At 44.4% G+C, this 20,171-nt stretch overlaps 3 protein-coding genes across 3 annotated transcripts in view; all 3 read right to left on the bottom strand.

Annotated features, from left to right (window-relative positions):
* The window catches only part of LOC134227381 (uncharacterized), an 831,489-nt gene that overhangs the window by 717,716 nt on the left and 93,602 nt on the right, over positions 1-20,171 (bottom strand). The gene's annotated exons all lie outside the window — the stretch shown is intronic.
* On the bottom strand, positions 14,344-15,351 carry LOC134222370 (uncharacterized). Its single transcript, XM_062701527.1, has one exon. It carries the CDS (start codon positions 15,349-15,351, stop codon positions 14,344-14,346), a length of 1,008 nt encoding a protein of 335 aa, XP_062557511.1.
* Positions 17,226-17,795, bottom strand: LOC134222369 (uncharacterized). The gene has a single exon (XM_062701526.1). It carries the CDS (start codon positions 17,793-17,795, stop codon positions 17,226-17,228), a length of 570 nt encoding a protein of 189 aa, XP_062557510.1.

Here is a 20,171-nt window from a genome sequence, read left to right as displayed (position 1 = left end):
CAAATGATTGCTCGAATTTTACTTGCTGCTGACAATAACAACTGGATGATTTCCTACGAAAGTACAGACGTCATCGTTGCGTCCCATCGATGATTTTGATTTTTCAAACGAGTTTACTCTCAGTCAAACCCCCTTTCTCTCATGTAAAATTTCAATTTGCCTCGCGCGCGGGGGAAAGCAGTTTTCTTATAATCAGTAAAAATGGCTCATTAGTCCCGCCTCTTTGTTGTCCGGTATGTGTGCAAATATTGTGTAACCGTAACGCTCACCAAAGGGGCGTGGCTACAGGTTTAACTTGATTGATTACAAAAAAGCAACTCTTCCGCGCGCGCGAGCCGTTTCGTTCGAGATGTCACGAAAAGCAGATTATGGTCCCACCATCGGCATCGACGGAGCTCCTACCGGAAATCTTATTCTCACCAATGGTGTGGGTCGTGCGGTCGTCGTCATCAACATCAGCGCTCAAATTAAATTTTCTTGTCTGAAGTACTAAGGAGCGGCTACCATCAATGAAAGTGGCTCTTAGGGAGCGTCCACAAATTACGTAACGCTTAGAGGGGGGGGGCTGGGTTTGGCGAAGTGTGACGACTCATACATCATTTTTAGATGCTTCATACAAAAAGTGTGACATAGGGGGGAGGGGTTGAAAATGCCCAATTTTTGCGTTACTTAATTAATGGATCTTCCCTTAAGGTGACTCGGGGAGGCACTACACACCGTGTTATTTTTCCTATGTTTTGTCACTTTCTAGCATTATCACCTCGTAATTTTGGAGTTGATGTAACTGTAAATGTATCAGCATGTAGATGGTGAGTAAGCACGCGCCGGTGATACTTTTTCAAAATCATGTCGAAAATCCATCGAAAGATAAAGACGCTATTAGCGTTTGAAATCTATCCTAATTTTTGTGACGGTCTCGAATTTGGAAATTTCCGTTTTACACCCTGTATCTGAGTCTTCCCCTTAGACGTAGTTTACGTCAAAAAATCTGTAGCAAACATCAATACTGACGCCATACAATTTTCTTCAGTCATAATGCGAATAATTGTTTGTACGGTCTCCTTCCGATACTTGCTTGGGATTCAACTACCTACGTTAGCGTTGCGCTTTGAATAAAGTTCATCTCGGAACCGATTTCTTTTTCAATCATCAACAGGAAAAATACAAAGTTAGAGTCTCGCGGGAAAATTTCATGTTGTGCCGACAAAATCCAAATCGTTGCAAACGTCACATTAGTGAATAAATTGCTGTAGCAATCTTTTGCTGACAGCCTATGCTCGGACCGGCACTAATGCTATGATTCCGCTACCGATGCCAAACAATTATGCTTTGTTCTATGCAGTGTTGTGCTGAATCATTATCAGACGATAATGATTTCGATTTTCATGTGAAAACTTTTCACGTGAAAACAGTAGGCGAGTTGTCACCGGCGACAACTTCTCAAATTTTGTACTCAAACGATAATAAACACAGAATTTTCATTCAAACATTAATCTTTACTAATATCAGCTAATTGTCAACAGACCCGTTGTATCTTCTATTCTATGAAGAAAGTTCGTCTAATATCAACATTCTCAATCACTAAAATCATATAACTCCGAATTACGCTAGAAAATTTCACCGAAGAATTTTCCAGTTCCTAGCGGTTGCACTTTAGAAAAAATATTTCAACTTAACCTTCCTCCCAAATATAATGATGGTCCTGAAAAGAACCGATTAATCTGCACTTATGTGCCTTATTAACAGCAACCACTTGGCTGCGCGACCGCCATCCGATGATTCGGCTCAACGGACGCCGTCAATTGCCAGATCCGCCAAAGATGGGACACGGATGCAAATGATGTGCTGCTGCTGCCACGACCGCCACCACCACCGAGCGAAAAAATTTCATCCGCACCACCACCGCTGAGACAGCCGTTGTCTGGACGCACTGGTCCGCTTTCCATGACATCCAGAATGAAAATGACGCGCGCACGCGAAACACGGGGCATTTTATACACAGCAAAACGAATCAATCTAATGTCCGTGTTGGGGTTGCCCGGTTTGGAAAGAAACAACATTTTCAATAGTTTAACGTTGATAATCAATAGTATCAATAGAATTGGCAAATTGCTGGAAAGTTTCCGAATCGATTGATAAGCAAATGTCGAAAATACATCAAAAGATTAAGTCGCTATCAACGTTTGAAATCATTCATGATTTCGTGACGGTCCCCAATTTGGAAATTTTCATTTTACACACCCTGTGTCCGATTCCCCTTAGACGTACTTTACGTCAAAACATACTTTTATAGAAGGTCCAGAGACCCATAGTGTTATATATCAATTGACTCATTCGGTTCGACGAATATAGGTGATGTGTGTGTGTGTGTTTTTTTACAAAGGTTATAGGCCATCAAAAATCTGCGCGACTGACCGGGTCCCTTATCCTCCTAGCCTCGATCTCCCCGGGACCACGGGATGCTGCGACTATTTCGAGGGGAAGGGGGGAGGGGCTGTGCTCATGCACTTCTACAATTCCGGCCCGTAGTTTATGCTAGTTTGCCGACTGGCTGGCTGATCCACTGCTACTCGATCCCTCGGCGGTCGTGCCACAAACTTCCTAACTCGAATCCTCCTGACTCGCCCCCTGCGTCGAGGGTGGTCCACCAGTTCCGGTGAAGGAAACTTCCGCACTGATGATGCCCCGACTGCCGGTGGCTATCGCAGGGGACGCTTTCGCGCATTGCGCCTACTTCGTCTTCGGGTTGCAGAGGTGGTCCGACAGTTCCGGTGGTGGATGACTTCGGCAGGTTTGCTGTTCGAGTGCCAAGGTCGGTCCGACGATTCCGGTTGGCAGAAGACTTCCGGTTCGCCGGCGCCACGACGACCCGAGTCCAAACACTGCTCACTGGACTCACACTGGATTTTGCCTCCGAGACTACGCTTATTCGCTGGTCATTTCTCCATCTACGCTGCAGCTCTGACAGTATTTGAGTCATGACTCTGCTGACCACATTCCACGTGCCTTCTTCATGACACATTCGCTCTGCGATATTGTCCGCCCGTAGGGCAGGCATTCCTCTACGTACTTCCGCAAACCTTGGGCAATCGAATACCACTCACACTCTGGACATAACGGTGAATTAGTATGTCTTAATCGATGTAAGTACTTCCGGAAGCATCCGTGACCTGACAGAAACTGCGTCAGGTGAAAAATTACTTCACCATGCTCTTTCTGTTCATCCACACCGACAGGTTTGGGGTGAGCCGGTGGGTCCACCTCTTTTTCTCCGTACTGGACCAAAGAATTGGGCCAAGTATGGAGCCGTGGGAAACACCCGCTGTAACGCACATCCGTTTATGTCCTTCGTTCGTATCGAACATCAGAGCTCTACCCTGAAAATAACTTTTTATGATATTGCACAGACAGTTGGGGACCCGCATTCTGTGCAGCGCTGCCCGGCTTCACGTCTATCGTGACCACTGCGCAGTACCGATCTCCTCGTCTCTTCTGCTTGGACGCCTTCTGCTGCTCGCCATCTCGGTACTGCTGTCCGGTCGAAGTGCCTTAACGAATAGGTCTTTGTTGAAGGCTTTCGTTTTCCACCTCCGTTCACTGGTTATCCTTCTTCGTGTTGCACCAGGGTTTCGTTGGCCAATACGGTAGCGAATCGCCTGGTGGTCGCTGTGAGTGTAATCCTCGCAAACTCTCCAGTCCATACTTGCCGTCAACGAAGGACTGCAGAACGTGATGTCGATGATAGACTCCCTCCCGTCTCTCCGAAATGTGCTCACCGAGCCTTCATTACACAATCATACATCTAGCTTCGCTAGAGCTTCCTGCAGGATATATCCTCTTGTGTTGGTCACTCGACTGCCCCATTCCACGGCTCAGGCATTGAAGTCACCTCCTATGACTACCGGATTTCGTCCGATCAGCTTATCGGTTATCTGATCCAATATCTGGCTGAACTGCTCCACGGTCCATTTTGGCGGTGCATAGCAGCTGCATATGAAGACGCCGTTGATTTTGATAGTCACGAAGCCTTCACATGAGCTCTCCACCACTTCTTGAATAGGGAATTTGCCCATAGCTTGTATTGCAGCCAAACCCGTTTTATCTGTCACCCAGTTGTCGTTATCTGCAATTATCGCGACATTGCACATCGTTTCTGCTGTAGACTGCCATAATAGTTGCTGTGCGGTTTCACAATGATTCAGATTAATCTACTGCTGGCCTGCGATCGCCCTCTTGTAGGTTGTGCATTTGTCATTTCTGTCCTCTGAAGAGCAAAGCATACACTTCGGTCTTTGCGTGCAGTCTCTCGCAAGATGCCCTGTTTCCCCACATTTCCAGCACATGTTAGATCTGTCTAGACCTTTGCAAGTGTTTCCTATTGAAAATTGGCAGCTAGAACTATGGGCTCAGAAGTAATGGCCAAAATACATTTTTAATTCCAAAAAGTCGTTTCAAACACTCACTCATTTTTCTGGTACTTATCTTCAACAGATTTACTAGCAAAAAGTTGCATTCGAAGCGGAATTCTGTCTCATTGAACGAGAAAGGCATCATCATCGCTAGGTGGATTAATCTGGGTTTTTAACTCACTCAACCTGGTCATTGTTCGTTTGAAATTAACACAGTGCATTAAATCAGATTTTGTCAGAATCAGTTTTGAATCTTTCTTTCAGTCAGTCATCTCTGGAGAATGTCCAATACAAAATTACGGCTGCCAACAATTGCATCGCGTAGCCGAGCAGAATTCACCAGAATGGAATAGTAAATTTTTTCAAGCATGTTCTCAATTTCAATTTTTTGGCCACCGCGACTGCCGTAGTTCATCTGCAGCTCCATTTACAATCAGTTTTTCCAAATCTAATTTCAACTGCTTCCGTATGCAAAAGTGTACTATTTTTCTGCGCTTATCCAATTTTGGTGTAATGTTATTATCTCGTCCATACTTCGGTTGTCTCCCTCCCGTGATTGGTCGGTTCGGTACAGCTCGGTATCAATGATCCGATTCCTATTCACCGGAAGTAGATTCGTGTCCCGAATGGTCTTTAACGTTGCGCATCCCACAGTAGTGAAACAAATTTTCTACTGAAGCATGGAGGGTCTGAACAATCAATCGAAACAGAATTGCACAGCCGAGCACGATGCAACACTTGAGAAGTTTCGAGAAGTTGCTCCAAATGGACTTGGAGATCCTCTTGTCGGGCAGTGGGTACGGCGTATTCATCCAAACAATATGGCTCACCTAGTAAAATGCATAGCACGGTCGGAAGAAAGTTTTTTCTCAAGTGCCACGGGAGTTTAAGATGGAACTGATCTGCTCTTCCTCCATGGTGACGGGATGCAATATACATGAAAGACACGTCCGTAAACGTGCACTCTTCTCGGCAAAATCGGTGATGTTTTGTATTTTTTATTCGCTTTAGATAACAAACTTATAGCATGTGCAGCACAAACATAAAACAAGAATATTTCACACCGATCAGAAACAACAGTGAAACACTAAAATATACGTAATAAAGGTAAGAAAAGCCACATGGATTTTATTAAAGAAGAAAGTGTAACATTATCCCATTTAAGTGATGATTGATTATACAACTTGCAAACCTTAATGGCCCGTTTATATATTTACCAATTCTAGCGGACAATGTACTATTCGACAATACTAGCGCGAAATTATCATAATGTAAACGCCTCTTAGCGATGACAAGTAGTAAAATTGGTTGGAACGTTTTATCTAAGTAGCCGTGTCTGGGATCCCCATTTCAGTCCCAAGTGGCTAAAATTGATCACAAATCCAGCTAGCAAACAGCGGCGATTCCTTAAAAACCCTAATAATCCGAAAACATTAAAAGCTAATCCAAACCAGACGACAACCGAACCACAATACATGTCGTTCCGACCATGACCAAACGAGCACAAAAATTATTGCGATCAACATTCCGAAAGAATTGAATGCCAGCACAGTCGACCTCTCGCCGCACACCCCGATCTGCATCCGTCTTTGAGCGGGATTTCGGGATCTGCATCCGTATTCATTGGTTCTCTTGTCGTTGGTTTAACATCACTGCAGCATAAATTTCCACCCACATTTATATTGCAGTCCACTCACCGCACCGGCCGGGAGCCAGACCACCGCACAACTATGATAGTGTTGTTGTTGTTGCTGTGGTGCCAAATCGAGTCTTGTGACACTCGAGACAGTCGATGCCCAATCGACACACTCCGGACGGGCTGTGCCAGTCAGTGCAGTTAGCTCATTCGTATCATGTTCCAATCCCTGAACAAATATGGCTCATGTGAATATATGCGGTGCAGCCCGAATTCGAAACGCTAGGGATGTTTATCACAAATTTCCGATAAAGCTACGGCGAAATAGTTTCAGTTTAAGCCTCAGCGTCAGTTTGACAAAGTTGCTGATGTTTGAGTATCCCTAACGAACGGCTTCAAGGAGCGAAACAGCTCGTGCGGAAAGGGGGCCCACTGCAAGATCAGTGGAAAAACGAAACGTGGACTGCATGTAGGGAAAAACAATCCTGTGAAAGCAATAGGAATGTTAAATGAAAATCTGTTCCTCTGTAAATTTGAATGTCATATAGCTGCCGGTTGTGATGCTGCTGCTTGCAGGGGGGCTGTTACTATTATTGCTGTTTGCATTCCTGTTCTCTACGTTGTTGTGCTGATGTTTAATGTGACATTATTGCCGTATGTTCAATGAAACGGACAGATGATGTTATTAGAGAGTCGATTTTTGGCGAATATGGTGCCATGCATGGCATTGCAGCTGGCTGCACAGGCTGTTGTTGAAAATGAGGCAAATTAAATCGCTTTGAACGCGTTTTTGTTTTGTTTGCTTCAGACGGAAAATTATCATACCAAAAAACGCGAATAGTAAAAATAAAGCTAGAAGTTAACAAGTTACAATGGTGCCAGAGGCAGAATACAGACTCTTTTTTAAACTCGTGTAAAATGATCCCACCGGCCTTAAAAATGAGTTAAGATCTAGGAGCAAGCGAGTTGAGTTAAGCCTTCATGTTTTAAAATTTTTAATTATTAATTTTCGAGTTTTAAAATTTAAAATTTTAATTTTCAAATATTCAAATTTTAAAATTTTTTAACACATGCAAGGTATCGATGTTACAGCTAGTATTTAAACGCGTAGTTAGTCAAAAACGCTGAAATTTAGAATGGTTGTCACGTCAACTATGTGATACTAGGCAGTATACCCAACCAGCGGGTGACAGTTTTAGTTCAGTTCTGTATTAGAACTTCACAAAATCTACCATACCATTATCCCGAAAGCCACTACCCCAAATAACACAATACCCAGAAAGCTATTACAGGCCGGACTCGATTATCCGGAGTGTTGAAAAAAATTTCACTCCGGATAATCGAGCCATTTTTTGTTGTTGCTGAAAATTTAACTTTTGCTCAAATAATCTTTATTTTGGTTATATAACATCTAATGAAATATCCCGTTGATCCGTTTATGGATTCTGACTACCGTTAGAGGTCAGCGCCGATCCAAAAATCGTAGGCGGCAACGTTTGTTATAATTTTGGTCGGCGATGGCTTGGCGATTTTTTTATTACGTTCGCAACATAAAGTTTTTTTTCGGAATATTTTGAGACATTTTCTGGAGAATCCTTATAATTTCCCCGGAAAAATCTAATGAGCTGTCCCAGGAGATTCTTCGAAGTTTTTCGAATTTTCAACAGGAATTGCTCTAAAGGGAATTTCTTTGTAATTTTCACGGGAAATTGTTCAGGAGTTTGCCTATGCAACCGGGCATGCGTGCTTCAAATTTTACAGAATTTCCTTATGATTTTTTTAAAGTTTCACAAAATTGTTTCCAACGGAATTTTAACTGGATTATTTACGGAATTTCTTTGGATTTCTACATGAAATTCCTTATATTGTCTATTAGTAATTCTTCGGAAATTCTACGAGAAGAATTTCAAAAGACGAAGGGTCGTTTGGTTGAAAGTCATTTGACCGGATACCACATGGCCGAAAAATACGTTAAGGCTCTATAAACCGTAATCAATCCAATGATGACGATGATTTTATTCGAATCCGCACTAATACTAATAAAGTTTTGAACTAAATTCAATATTTTGGGGATATTTGCCGACTTACCTCAATCATTGCATATTTATTACATTTTCATATTATTTTTTCACTTATCCAAACTAACAATTACTGAGGAATTGCTGTAAAAAACGCTGAAAACTGCTAACTAACTCCGAACGTTCGGAGCAAACACATACACACGCATTTGATTTTTCACTTGATCTTTTCCCACTGTTTCCTTGATTTAATCACTCCTAAAACATATTCACTAACTGAGTTTCATCTTTTTATTTAATCTTGACTACCGATTAATTCACTTCACGTCCAACAACTGTCGAAAACTGCTTTACAAAAATCGAAGTGAGAGACAAATTTGACGACCGTATTGTAAATGCAATAAAATGCGGAAGACTCGAATTCACTTCAGCGCAATAAGTGAAATGGTGAGAACAAAATCTACGCGATGCAACTTCATTCAATCCGAACAATACAACCTATACGCCAGCCATGTTCACGCCAACAAGCAAACAAAGGTGTGCATACACAAGAAAATAATCATCTCTTCATCTTTGCCAGATTTATTTATTGGAAAAAATCATTGCTGTTTGTCGAATTGAACAAATAAACCAAAAATAAATATTCAAACATGTTATGTAAGCTTCTGTTAGATTCCAAGTGGTGTATAAAAAAATTTAACCGGTAAAAACACATATATTTGATACACCGTGAACATGTGTTATGATATGAAATAAACATTTCGTCAAGTCTGGCAACACCCCATTTCCACCCACCCCAGTTGTAAACAACATTTATTTATCGCTGCTGCATTTTTCCGTACCAATTGCCTCACTATTACCAACAAGCGATACGATCAATAATTTTTAAAACATTGTGATGGAGTCTTGAGCCTTAAGCTGAAAGCTATCTTGCCGAATTCCATTTGTCCGAAAAAACCGTATGCCCTAACAAGTCGTTTGGTCGAATAGGCCTTGTCATCGAACCATTTGACCGAAACGATAGTTTAGCAGGAAGGGAAATTTGGCCGGAAATGTTATTCGGCTGATTGGATTATACAGCGAAATACGTCGACCCGTTCACCCAAACGCAATTTTCGAACAAATGAGCCGTCGGAGCAAACGTCTTTTTCGGCCAAATTATCAGTTCAGTCGTATGATCTTCACCCGTACGTCGCAAACCGTTTTCGACTTTATGCCACCTCGTCCTGCCAAGCAGCATTTTCGGTCAAACGATTTTTTTTTCGGCAGCTCGGGCAAACAACACCATATGTTCATTTCGACCAAATGGCCCTTTTGTATCAAACGACCATCTAGGCCTTTTTGGCTAAATGACCTATTCGATTAGACGACTTTTCAGTCAATTGACCTGTACCGAACGACTTTATCGGCTAATGCCTATTTTTTTTTTTTATTTCTTTATTATAGAGGTTTGCAGCCTAATGCCTATTTCGGCGAAATGATTTTAGGCCAGTCGAGTTTCGGATTAATGACATATTCGGTCAAACAACAAACGGCCCTTCCCCGTCAAAACTTTGATTTCAACGTGAAATTCTGTGGATTTCAACAGAAAAAACAGAATAATTCTTTGAGATTCCTAAAGGAATTTCTTTATAATTTACCTGGGAAATTTATGGAATTTGCATTGTTAGTGGCGTCAGTCGTCTAAGCGTATTTGCAAGCCATGGAGTGTGAGTTTGATTCCCACCCTAGTAAGGAGAAAACATTTCGCGCAGTCTTTTTTTCTTTTAAATTCTACAAAAAGGCAAAATTTTTAAGGAAATTTATTAAGAATTTCAACGGTAGTGTTTTCAAGATTTCGAAGGATATTCTTCAGAATTTTCATTAAAAGTTCTTAGTATTTACGAAAAGCTTTTTAGATTTTTGAACGAAAATATGTAAGGGATTTTCAAGAAAAATAGCCTTTTCACGAGAAATCCTCTGGAGTTTCAACGGGATTGCCATAAACTGTGGGCGGCGACGGCGCACACCTCTAAACGCCGTGTGATCCATCGGGAAATCTGGAGGATCTCAAAATAATAAAAACGCCAACATTTTTCTGATGCAATTTGTTTTTGTATTATGAGTATGCACTTAATGTTGTGGCTTATACATGCTGTGGCCTTCCGAAAATTCCGGAACATCCGTGAAATAAAACAAAAAATAATAAATTTCATTGCATAGCACCATTTGACATTCTAACAACGGAATTTATTTCATTTGATTTATTCAAACTAAGGCCTCTGCAATACATAAAATTCATCTACCTACATTACGCTCGGTCAGTATTTGCACGTCGTCAACTTTGTAGTCCACTGGGGGACCTCAAATCGAACCGTCTTGCTCTCTGCGCACCTCGCTTTCTTGTCCCTTATGGATCCCTATCAGTAACCATTTCCACCGGGTTATTGTCCGACATTTTGAGCATGACATTGTGTATGGATCACCTTGGCCACCGAGTGATTCTTTAGAAAATTAAAATATTCATTTCATAATTAAGGAAAGATCCATTAATTACGTAACGCAAAAAAATGCCATTTCCAATCCCCCTCCCCCTATGTCACACTTTTTGTATGAGGTACCTAAACAATTTTTATGGATTGTCACACTTCAGAGAACCCCTAAGCGTTACGTAATTAATGGATGTTCCCTCAACACAAGGATTTTTTTTTGTTACTATGCGTTCACCAGTTCCAGTGTTTGAAATTCAAAGACCAATATAGCAGCTGGTAAGGATGGTATTGGAGCTGAGCTCATCAAGATAGGCCCGGAAAAGCTGGCCACTTGCCTGCACAAACTGATAGTCAGAATCTGGGAAACTGAACAGCTACCGGAGGAGTGGAAGGAAGTGGTTTTATGCCCCATCTACAAGAAAGGCGACAAGCAGGAGTGTGAGAACTTTCGAGCGATCACCATCCTTAATGCCGCCTACAGAGTGATATCCCAGATCATCTTCCGTCGTCTGTCACCAATAGTGAAAGAGCTCGTGGGAAGTTATCAAGCCGGCTTCGTTGATAGCCGCTCGACAACGGACCAGATCTTCACTGTACGGCAAATCCTTCAAAAATGCCGTTAATACCAGGTCCCAACGCACCATCTGTTCGTTGACTTCAAGGCGGCATACGACAGTATAGACCGCGTAGAGCTATGGAAAATTATGGACGAGAACAGCTTCCCTGGGAAGCTTACCAGACTGATCAAAGCAACGGTGGATGGTGTGCAAAACTGTGTGAAGATTTCAGGCGAACACTCCACGTTCGAATCGCGCCGGGGACTAAGTCAAGGTGATGGACTTTCCTGCCTGTTGTTCAACATTGCGCTAGAAGGTGTCATGCGGAGATCCGGGTGTAACAGCCGGGGTACGATTTTCAACAGATCCAGTCAATTTATTTGATTCGCGGATGACATGGACGTTGTCGGCCGAACATTTACAAAGGTGGCAGAACTGTACATCCGCTTGAAACGTGAAGCTCTAAAAGTTGGACTGGTAGTGAATGCGTCAAAGATAAAGTACATGCTTGTGGGTGGAACCGAGCGCGACAGGGCCCGCCTGGGAAGCAGTGTTACGATAGACGGGGATACCTTCGAGGTGGTCGAGGAATACGTCTACCTCGGATCCTTGCTAACGGCTGACAACAACGTTAGTCGTGAAATACGAAGGCGCATTATCTGTGGAAGTCGGGCCTACTACGGGCTCCAGAAGAAACTGCGGTCGAAAACAGATTCGCCACCGCACCAAATGTGTCATGTACAAGACGCTCATAAGACCGGTTGTCCTCTACGGACATGAAACATGGACAATGCTCGAGAAGGACTTGCAAGCACTCGGAGTACTCGAAAGACGGGTGCTTAGGACCATCTTTGGCGGTGTGCAAGAAGACGGTGTGTGGCGGCGAAGAATGCACCATGAGCTCGCCCAACTCTACGGCGAACCCAGTATCCAGAAGGTAGCTAAAGCTGGAAGGGTACGATGGGCAGGACATGTTGCAAGAATGCCGAACAGCAACCCTGCAAAGATGGTGTGGGGCGTATCCGAGGATGGAGAGATGCGGCCTCGAACCGTGTATTGTGGCGTCAAATTGTTGATTCAATGTTATCTGTTTAGATGTAAACTAAATAAATGAAAAAATGAAGATATCGATGAATATATTTACACACTTAACTAATTTCACAGAATTCGATGAATTTCCCGAAAAGCTCAACAGCAGATCTGTTCGATAATAATAATTATAATAATTATAGGTGGGAGCTCAGGTGAAATACCCTGGGCGTCCATGAAAAACCACCATTTCGAGTAGGTGGGATCTGAAGGCCCAATTCCTAAGCACCAATGAAAAACCACCCTCGGGTGAGCACTGGCGCTTGAACCTAGCTATTTAGCACTGTAAAGAATTAAATAACTTTACAGAACCCGTAGCTCCCGGGAATGAAAGCATACCCAGATATGGAGTTACGCTCAAGAAGAATACCACCCATGTGATTGTCCGAGGAGGGAGCCCCTACTGGAGCTGGTCCTGGAACGGGGGACAGAGCGAGCGGCCAGCGGCTAGAGGAAGGAGAGGTGCAACAGCGACCCTCTAGTCATCGGGCTCAGCCCGTGCCGACAAGGCAAAACAGAAACGGCAGCAGAAGAAATCACCAAAGCAATGCTGCACCTGCTGATGTTGCTGTGGTTGATCGACGTCAATCACTCACGTTAGCGGGCGGTCGACGGCAACGGATCATGTGGACAAGGGAGATGAATCAGTACGTGATCCGTTGCTACTACGTTTGCACCAGGATGGAGACGGATATGTCCGGCAGACCGGCGATGCTGGAGATGTTCAATGAGAGGTTCCCTCGGTTTGCACCCCAGCTTGACCAGAACAAGTTGTACATACGCCAGAGAGCTATTATGTCACATAATATGCTGTCTCCAGAAGACGTAGAGTACATCAAGCGGGAAGTGCTGAGGGAACTAGGAGAGGAGGAGGAGGCAAGATCAAGCGATACGTCGAGAAGAAGTTCTGTTGGGTTGGATGCATCAATCGCAAGTAACCGTCGCGATTCGATTGCACCCGCCGCTCCAGGACCAACAGCAATTGAAGGACGAACTAGTCAATCATATGGGAACAGCAGTTACACAGTTCCGTGGGACAGACCCCATGTCCCGACACCGGATACCCAAGTTGCAGTACTCCTATCGGTTGACGAGTACAGTAAGCATACTTAACCAGAATATTTTGCCACAGTACTTGGAAACCGTGGAGAACCTTGAGGAGCTGCAATTTATCGTGTGTAGAAATTTGAACTAGATTGGCTCGGTATTTGACAACGATTTTATTTTGGCGAAAAAGATATAGTCTTGTTCGTTTGGAGATCTGTATTTGACTAACTGGACTGACTATCTTATAATTATTTATAGACAGTTCCCTATATAGGTAATCAATACGAATCAATTTCGCTCCCCTATCTGAAGGATAGGTGATAAGAGAGAACGTATTAAACTGTTATACGATTCGACCGTTCGGTTAGGGTGTACAATTAACCACAAGTTTGAACATGTATGCTATATAACATGTCCGCTTCTGTTGAAAAGTGTGATTTTCAATACTTATGAACTATTACTATACTCTAATACAATTCAATACAATAGAATAATTCACTACTACTGTTCATACTTCATCATAGCTGTTGTGTTCGGCGGTCGTCGTTATCTGCTTAGTATGGTGACGGCTTCGTCGGAGGGATTATGTGACTAGTCGGTTCTACCACATGATTCTTCGGCTTGCTGACACCGACTCGTTCTTCGCAAGGTGATGATGGTTCCGAGGGGGCAACGGTGGGTTGATTCGATCGTCCGCGATCGGCTTGTTGACATCGGCCCATTGTTCTCAGCTGCAACGTAGGATGGCTCATCCTTGGCTACAAATCATTCACCAGCGTGGCAAATCGGCATATGTTCTCGATGACTGGACCTCGGCTTCATTGATGAATAGTGGTAGTGTCGTTTCACCTCGGAGCGAGAAATTGATGTAGTATCCAACAAGAAAAAGGTGTAAACCGGAACAACTCACCTTCGAACCTAATTTGATGTACCCGATGGTATCCTGGAGCTTGGTTTGCGGTCCTGGTGAGTGTTCGCACAGTTGACTTTCAGATGGGCGAGGTCAGTTCATCGCGAGCGTCACGTGTGATCAGATGACCACCAAAATCCGAGGCCAGTCTCGGTGTATGGAAGCAGTTGAGCAACATGGAACGAGAGGAAGCATTAGCATTGCATCTAAGAGAAGGACGGCACATCACATAAACCAGGGCGTCGGGTGCTATGAAGCACCAGGGTCCCCACATTCAGGTTATTGCGTAGGCGGGTCCATTTGGTGCGCGGATGTAAGCCGGACAGATAATCCGTACTCCACCGTTTCCATATTCGACGTACGAACTCTTGAGTTTGTTGGAACCGGTTAAGGCGATTTTGAGGTATACCATCGTAGGATGGCTCGGCAGCAGCTTTTAGCGGGCGATGGACCAAAAAGTGTCCCGGGGTAAGAGCCTCAAGGTCTTCGGGATCAGTTGAAAGCTGGGTAAGCGGCCTAGAATTTAGGCAGCTCTCGATCTGGACGAGCAAGGTCTCAAGGTCGTCCTTGTAAAGAACAACAGTTCCTATGGTAGACTTAAGGTGCTTTTTAAATGATTTTACGGCGGCCTTCCATAGGCCACCGAAGTTGGGCAAGCGAGGAGGTATAAACTTGAAATCAATTCCTTCTTCCACACAAAACGAGGCGACGGAGTGCTGATGTTGTTGCGATCTGTATTGCGCCAGCAGTTCGTCTAACGCACGTGATGCTCCGCGGAAGTTCTTCGCATTGTCGAACTCTATGACCGCTGGTTTGGAGCGTCTGGCAATCCTTCTTAGGGCAGCGATGAATGCATGGGTTGATAGGTCTGCTACCAATTCGATGTGTACCGCCTTTGTGACGAGACACACGAATATTGCGACGTAACATTTCACAGGAAGTGCCTTGCGACCAAAATGACGGTAGAATAACGGTCCGCAAAGGTAAACGCCGGTTTTTAGAAACGGGTATGATGGAGTCACCCGTTCGATAGGGAGGTCTCCCATAAGCTGGTCCTGGACAGTCAGTTTACAACGGTAGCACCTTACGCAATCTTGAACTACCTTACGCGCCAGGTTGCGTACTCTTAATGGCCAAAATTGCTTCCGTAAGCAGGCAACCAGAAACTGCGGACCAGCATGAAGCAGCTTCTGATGGTAGCAGGTAAGTACCATTTTTGTGAAAGGGTGGTTTGGAGGAAGAATCATTGCATGTTTACGAGACTCTGGAACAGCATTACGAAGACGACCTCCAACTTTCAGAATTCCATCGTTTATGGTCGGCGCCAGTGTTTTTAAACTGGAGTTGGGCTTTACTTCTCCGTAAGTAGCTACGGCTTGAGTGTCGTCTATCAACGACTCCCCTTAAGTTAGGCGAACCAAGACCTTTAGCGCTGCCTTGCGTTAATAGGTGTGGAGAGAACCGGTTCTTCGTTCGATGGGATTTCTTTGCCTACAGTTGTGACTAAATCTTAGAAAATATGCCAACAGTGATATGAGGCCAGCATAGAACGAGCGAAGACTGAAGATAGCATTTGGAGTTTGAATTCGAATTGGAAGAGATACGGCTCGTTCTTCCAGCTCTTCGGCGAGAAAAGCTTCAGGTGTTGGCCGAACGAGCGGTGGCCAGAATCTGTTCGGTTGGCTGAGCCAAGGTGGTCCATTCTACTAGACGGTACCAGCCTTGAGTTCCGTTGCCAGCATACCACGACATATTATATCCGCCGGGTTCTCGTTCCCAGGCACGTGGACCCAAAGTCCACCATCTGTATGGTGCTGTATTTCAGACACCCTATTCGCCTAAAAGCAACGCCGAGGAAAGTTCTATTCGCGCAAGACAAACCTTTTTCTGTTTCTTGCTGTTCCCCAAAAGCACAAGTTTTGATTTGGAGGTTAGTAGTCGCAAAGATGTTTCACCGGTGGTAGAGACGGCGCGGAGGTAGATACATGCCCCATACGCCTTCTCGGAGGCGTGACAAAAACCGTGGAATTCGATATTAGACCGGTTGACGATGGGAACAACCCAGCGAGAAACGACGATTGTTTCGATTGTTGCTAGTTCAGATCGGAACTGCAACCAGTGTTGTTGAAGCTCGTCTTCGAGTGGCTCGTCCCATGAACGTTTGTTTCTCCAGAGTTCCTGTACGAACAGTTTGGCAACTACTATTACGGGTCCAATAAACCCCAACGGATCGAACAGGCTGGAAGTATCGGATACTACCTGTCGTTTGGATATACTAATATCAGTTTTCCATTTTGGAACGTGAAATCCGAAGCGATCGGACGCTGGTTCCCACTTCAACCCGAGAGTCTTGATGGAAGCTCCCGGATCCAGGCCTAGCACGGTGCGTTCATCTCGAAGTGACTCCGGAACAGAGCTTAAAATGCTAATCTTCATGAAGCAACTTTAGTCCGAATATTGACAAACATCGCATGATTATTCAAAACATAGAATGACATAATCAGATGACTACTCCTCAAACTCATTCATTCGACTGTCACTGAGTGTGCTTACTGTGTGCAGAAAAAAACATAATTAACATTGTTTATATTGATGTTTACCGTAGAAAGTGCCTCGCGGATGCAAATCGGATTCAGTTCTAAGTGATAAATTACTTTACTCATTTAAAACGTGTTCAGATTCCATAACATTTATCAATTTGTAGAAAATGCATAAATATTTAATGACTAATATTCAACCGAATATTGACAGTCCAGAGCCGACTATGAATGTGTCTGGAAGTGAGCTGACAAATGAAGAAAAGTGTGCTTCACCAAAAAGTTTCGATTATTTTACACTCCGCTCCGGAATGTGACCAAGTATGGCTGGTGAATTAAATGACCACTTGCGCAGTGGAAACCCACCAGCTGAAGGAGCTGAATGCACAGGTTCTTTCCATGTTCGATGGAGTTGCTACCGGATATGAGGTCATCCATGTAGAAGTCTTCTCCAACGGCTTCTGCAGCTAACGAGTATTCACGACGACCTAGCTTCGAGAGCTCCTGCAGGCATCGTGTCGCCAAATACGGCGCAGCTGAAGTTCCGTAAGTCATTGTCGTGAGCTGAAGGTACGAATCGGCTCCGACGGGTCGTTTCTCCAGAGAATTCGCTGAAGACAATGGTCCGATGGATGTATCTGGATCTGGCGGTACATTTTCTCAATGTCCGCAATTATGACGTACTGATGAGTACGCCACCGAATGGTAATGGAGAATAGATCACCTTGCACGCCTGGACCTACCATCAGCGCGTTATTTAGAGAGATGTTGGTGTCTGTTACGCATGACGCATCGAAAACTGGGCTGTCTGGGCGTTCGATGCAGTGATGTGGGAGGTAATACGGGCGATGCACAGTAGGTTGGGTGGTATCAGTAACTTCCTTCATGTGACCCAAAAGTTCGTATTCCTCGATTAAGGCCGAGTAGGCGGCCTTGAGCAGGTGACGAGCTTGTAATCGACGTTCAACTGCGAGAAAGCGGCTCCTGGCTATTTCGTACGAATTTCCCATCAGAGATAGGACGGATGGCTTCTTTGGGAGCTGCACCACGAACCGGCCAACTTTATTTCTTCTTGTGGTGGCGGCGAAGTGAGCTTCGCATTCCGATTCTTCTACTGACATTGTACTAGAAGACTGGCATGATTCCAGCTCCCAAAATCTGGACAGTTGTTCATCCAGATCTTGTGTACTTCTTCTTCTTCTTCTTCTTGGCATTACATCCCCACACTGGGACAGAGCCGCCTCGCAGCTTAGTGTTCATTAAGCACTTCCACAGTTTTTTTTAACTGCGAGGTTTCTTAGCCAGGTTCCCATTTTTTGCATTCGTATATCATGAGGCTAACACGATGATACTTTTATGCCCAGGGAAGTCGAGACAATTTTCAATCCGAAAATTGCCTAGACCGGCACCGGGAATCGAACCCAGCCACCCTCAGCATGGTCTTGCTTTGTAGCCGCGCGTCTTACCCTTGTGTACCTCTTGTGTACTACAGACACAGGGCCTCTTGTGTACCTCTTGTGTACTACAGACGTTTACTACGCTAATAATTTCTGGATTTGGTCGGCCATCTCCAACTCGTCCGGAAACGACTCAACCCAGTAGGGTATTCTGCAAAACAGGTCTTCCGGGACCCAGTCGGATGAGTCCATCGAGAAGAAGATCGTAATAGGCATCCACTCCTATAATCATGTCCACTGCTGCTGGTTGGTTGTACTGTGGATCTGCTAAGACTACGTTAGAGGGCCAGCTCCATTCGGCCACATCAATACTTTTCGATGGAAGCACGTGGAACTTTAGTTGAGTACGGAAGCTGCAGCAATGCGACTGAACGTATACTAAGAGGGAGTAGGTGGAAGCGACCAACGATTGTCCGATCCCGCCAACGAAGTGTTTCTCCTTGATTCTTTGGACTTGTAAGCGTTGAGCGAAACCTTCGGACATGATGTTCAGCTGCGAAGCGGGATCGAGTAATGCTCTGGCCCACAGGATATTCTTGGATGAATCGACGACCTTCACAAGCGCCGTCTGCAATAGCACGGTTGACGGAATACGGCGAACGTTGTCCACAGAGGATGTAGAACAATGACTTAGCGAACCGGTAGTGGGGCAGGATTGGTTGACGAGAGGTGTTGGCGAGGAAGTCTTACTTGCGTTTGATGACATGGCTGGAGCTATTGAGATTTGAGAATGAGTTTGGGTTGTGGTGGGTTGGCTTGCGGTATGTTTGGATTGCTGTGGTTGCGTAGGGTTGCGAATTGGAGCTTGATGGTGGAGCATGGTATGGTGCTTTTGACCACAAACACGACAGGAACCCGACGAACAGCTTCTAACTTGGTGATCCGCGGATAGGCAGTTGATGCAGAGAGACCTTTTCTTCACCAAATCGTAGCGTTCAGAAACGGGCAGCATCACATTTGAACGGCGAATGGGCGGATAAATTGCAGAAAACGCATGGCTTTGAGGATGACCTGACGATGGTATGTACACTGCTGGTCTTGAATTTCTGCACTCGACCGGGTTCAGATCGAGGGAGTTCGGGAAAATTCGGCTTCCCGGGAGCGATTAATTGGAGAACGATGCAATGAAAACGCGAGAACTCGATCAGCTGTTGGTACTGTGGTACGTCTGTGGATTTGTGATGATTTTCCCATTGTTTTAGCACAGACAAACAGACATAACACTCGTCAAATTTCCACCGTTCATTGATTTACTGGTCAATTTAAATAATCATTAGTTGGCCAATCGAACACTCGTGGCGCGTGCATCGTTTTTGCTCGAGATTGACGTTTGCTCACTACCGCCATCTGGTTCGTGATTTGCCCAACTAACTGAAATCAACAGATGTCGTTAGTGTTTGAACGACGATGAATTTGATGAGTGAATGTTCAATGTGTTATGTCTGTTTGTCTGTGATTTTAGTGTCGACGTATCGAGACGAGAGCACACCATGTGTGCAAGAAGGACACTCCAACCCTTTGTATCGATATTCATCTTCTCGATTATCTGCAGATTACGTTCAAAGTCATCGACTAGTCGCGAAAGGGACTCGTAACTTTCCCGCTTCATCGATTCCACAGAAAGAAGCGCATCCAAGTAGGTTTTCACCACTAACTTTTTATTATCGAAGCGTTTGGTCAAAGCTTGCCATGCAATGACATAATTTGCATCGGTAATGTCGATCGATTCAACCAACCGCCTTGCGTCTTTTGTCAGTGATGCGATAAGATAAGAAAACTTATCCACATCCGATAGATTCGGATTAGAATCGATGAGACTCTTGAATGTGTCCCGAAAAGTCAGCCACTCCGTGACTGAACCATCAAAAGAAGGAAGTTTTACTTCAGGAAGTTTTATTCTAGCTGTTTGACAAGTCTTAGAACTCGAACTAGCAGGATCCAACACACTACTGGTAGGTATAGGGTTAGCTTTTCGTTCAGCATTAACGAGGAATCCCTTTTCCCAAATTTTCCCAGGAATCCCAAATTTATCACGTGAAG

This window comes from Armigeres subalbatus, chromosome 3 (assembly GCF_024139115.2).
Source record: "Armigeres subalbatus isolate Guangzhou_Male chromosome 3, GZ_Asu_2, whole genome shotgun sequence".
NCBI classification, from domain to species: Eukaryota; Metazoa; Arthropoda; class Insecta; order Diptera; family Culicidae; genus Armigeres; species Armigeres subalbatus.
Note: the sequence above shows the minus strand (reverse complement) of the source record. Positions and strands in the feature narration are given on the sequence as shown.

Coding starts and splice junctions, on each gene's coding strand:
- LOC134222370 (XM_062701527.1), bottom strand. CDS start 15,351: ATGGTACTTACCTGCTACCATCAGAAGCTGCTTCATGCTGGTCCGCAG.
- LOC134222369 (XM_062701526.1), bottom strand. CDS start 17,795: ATGTCAGTAGAAGAATCGGAATGCGAAGCTCACTTCGCCGCCACCACA.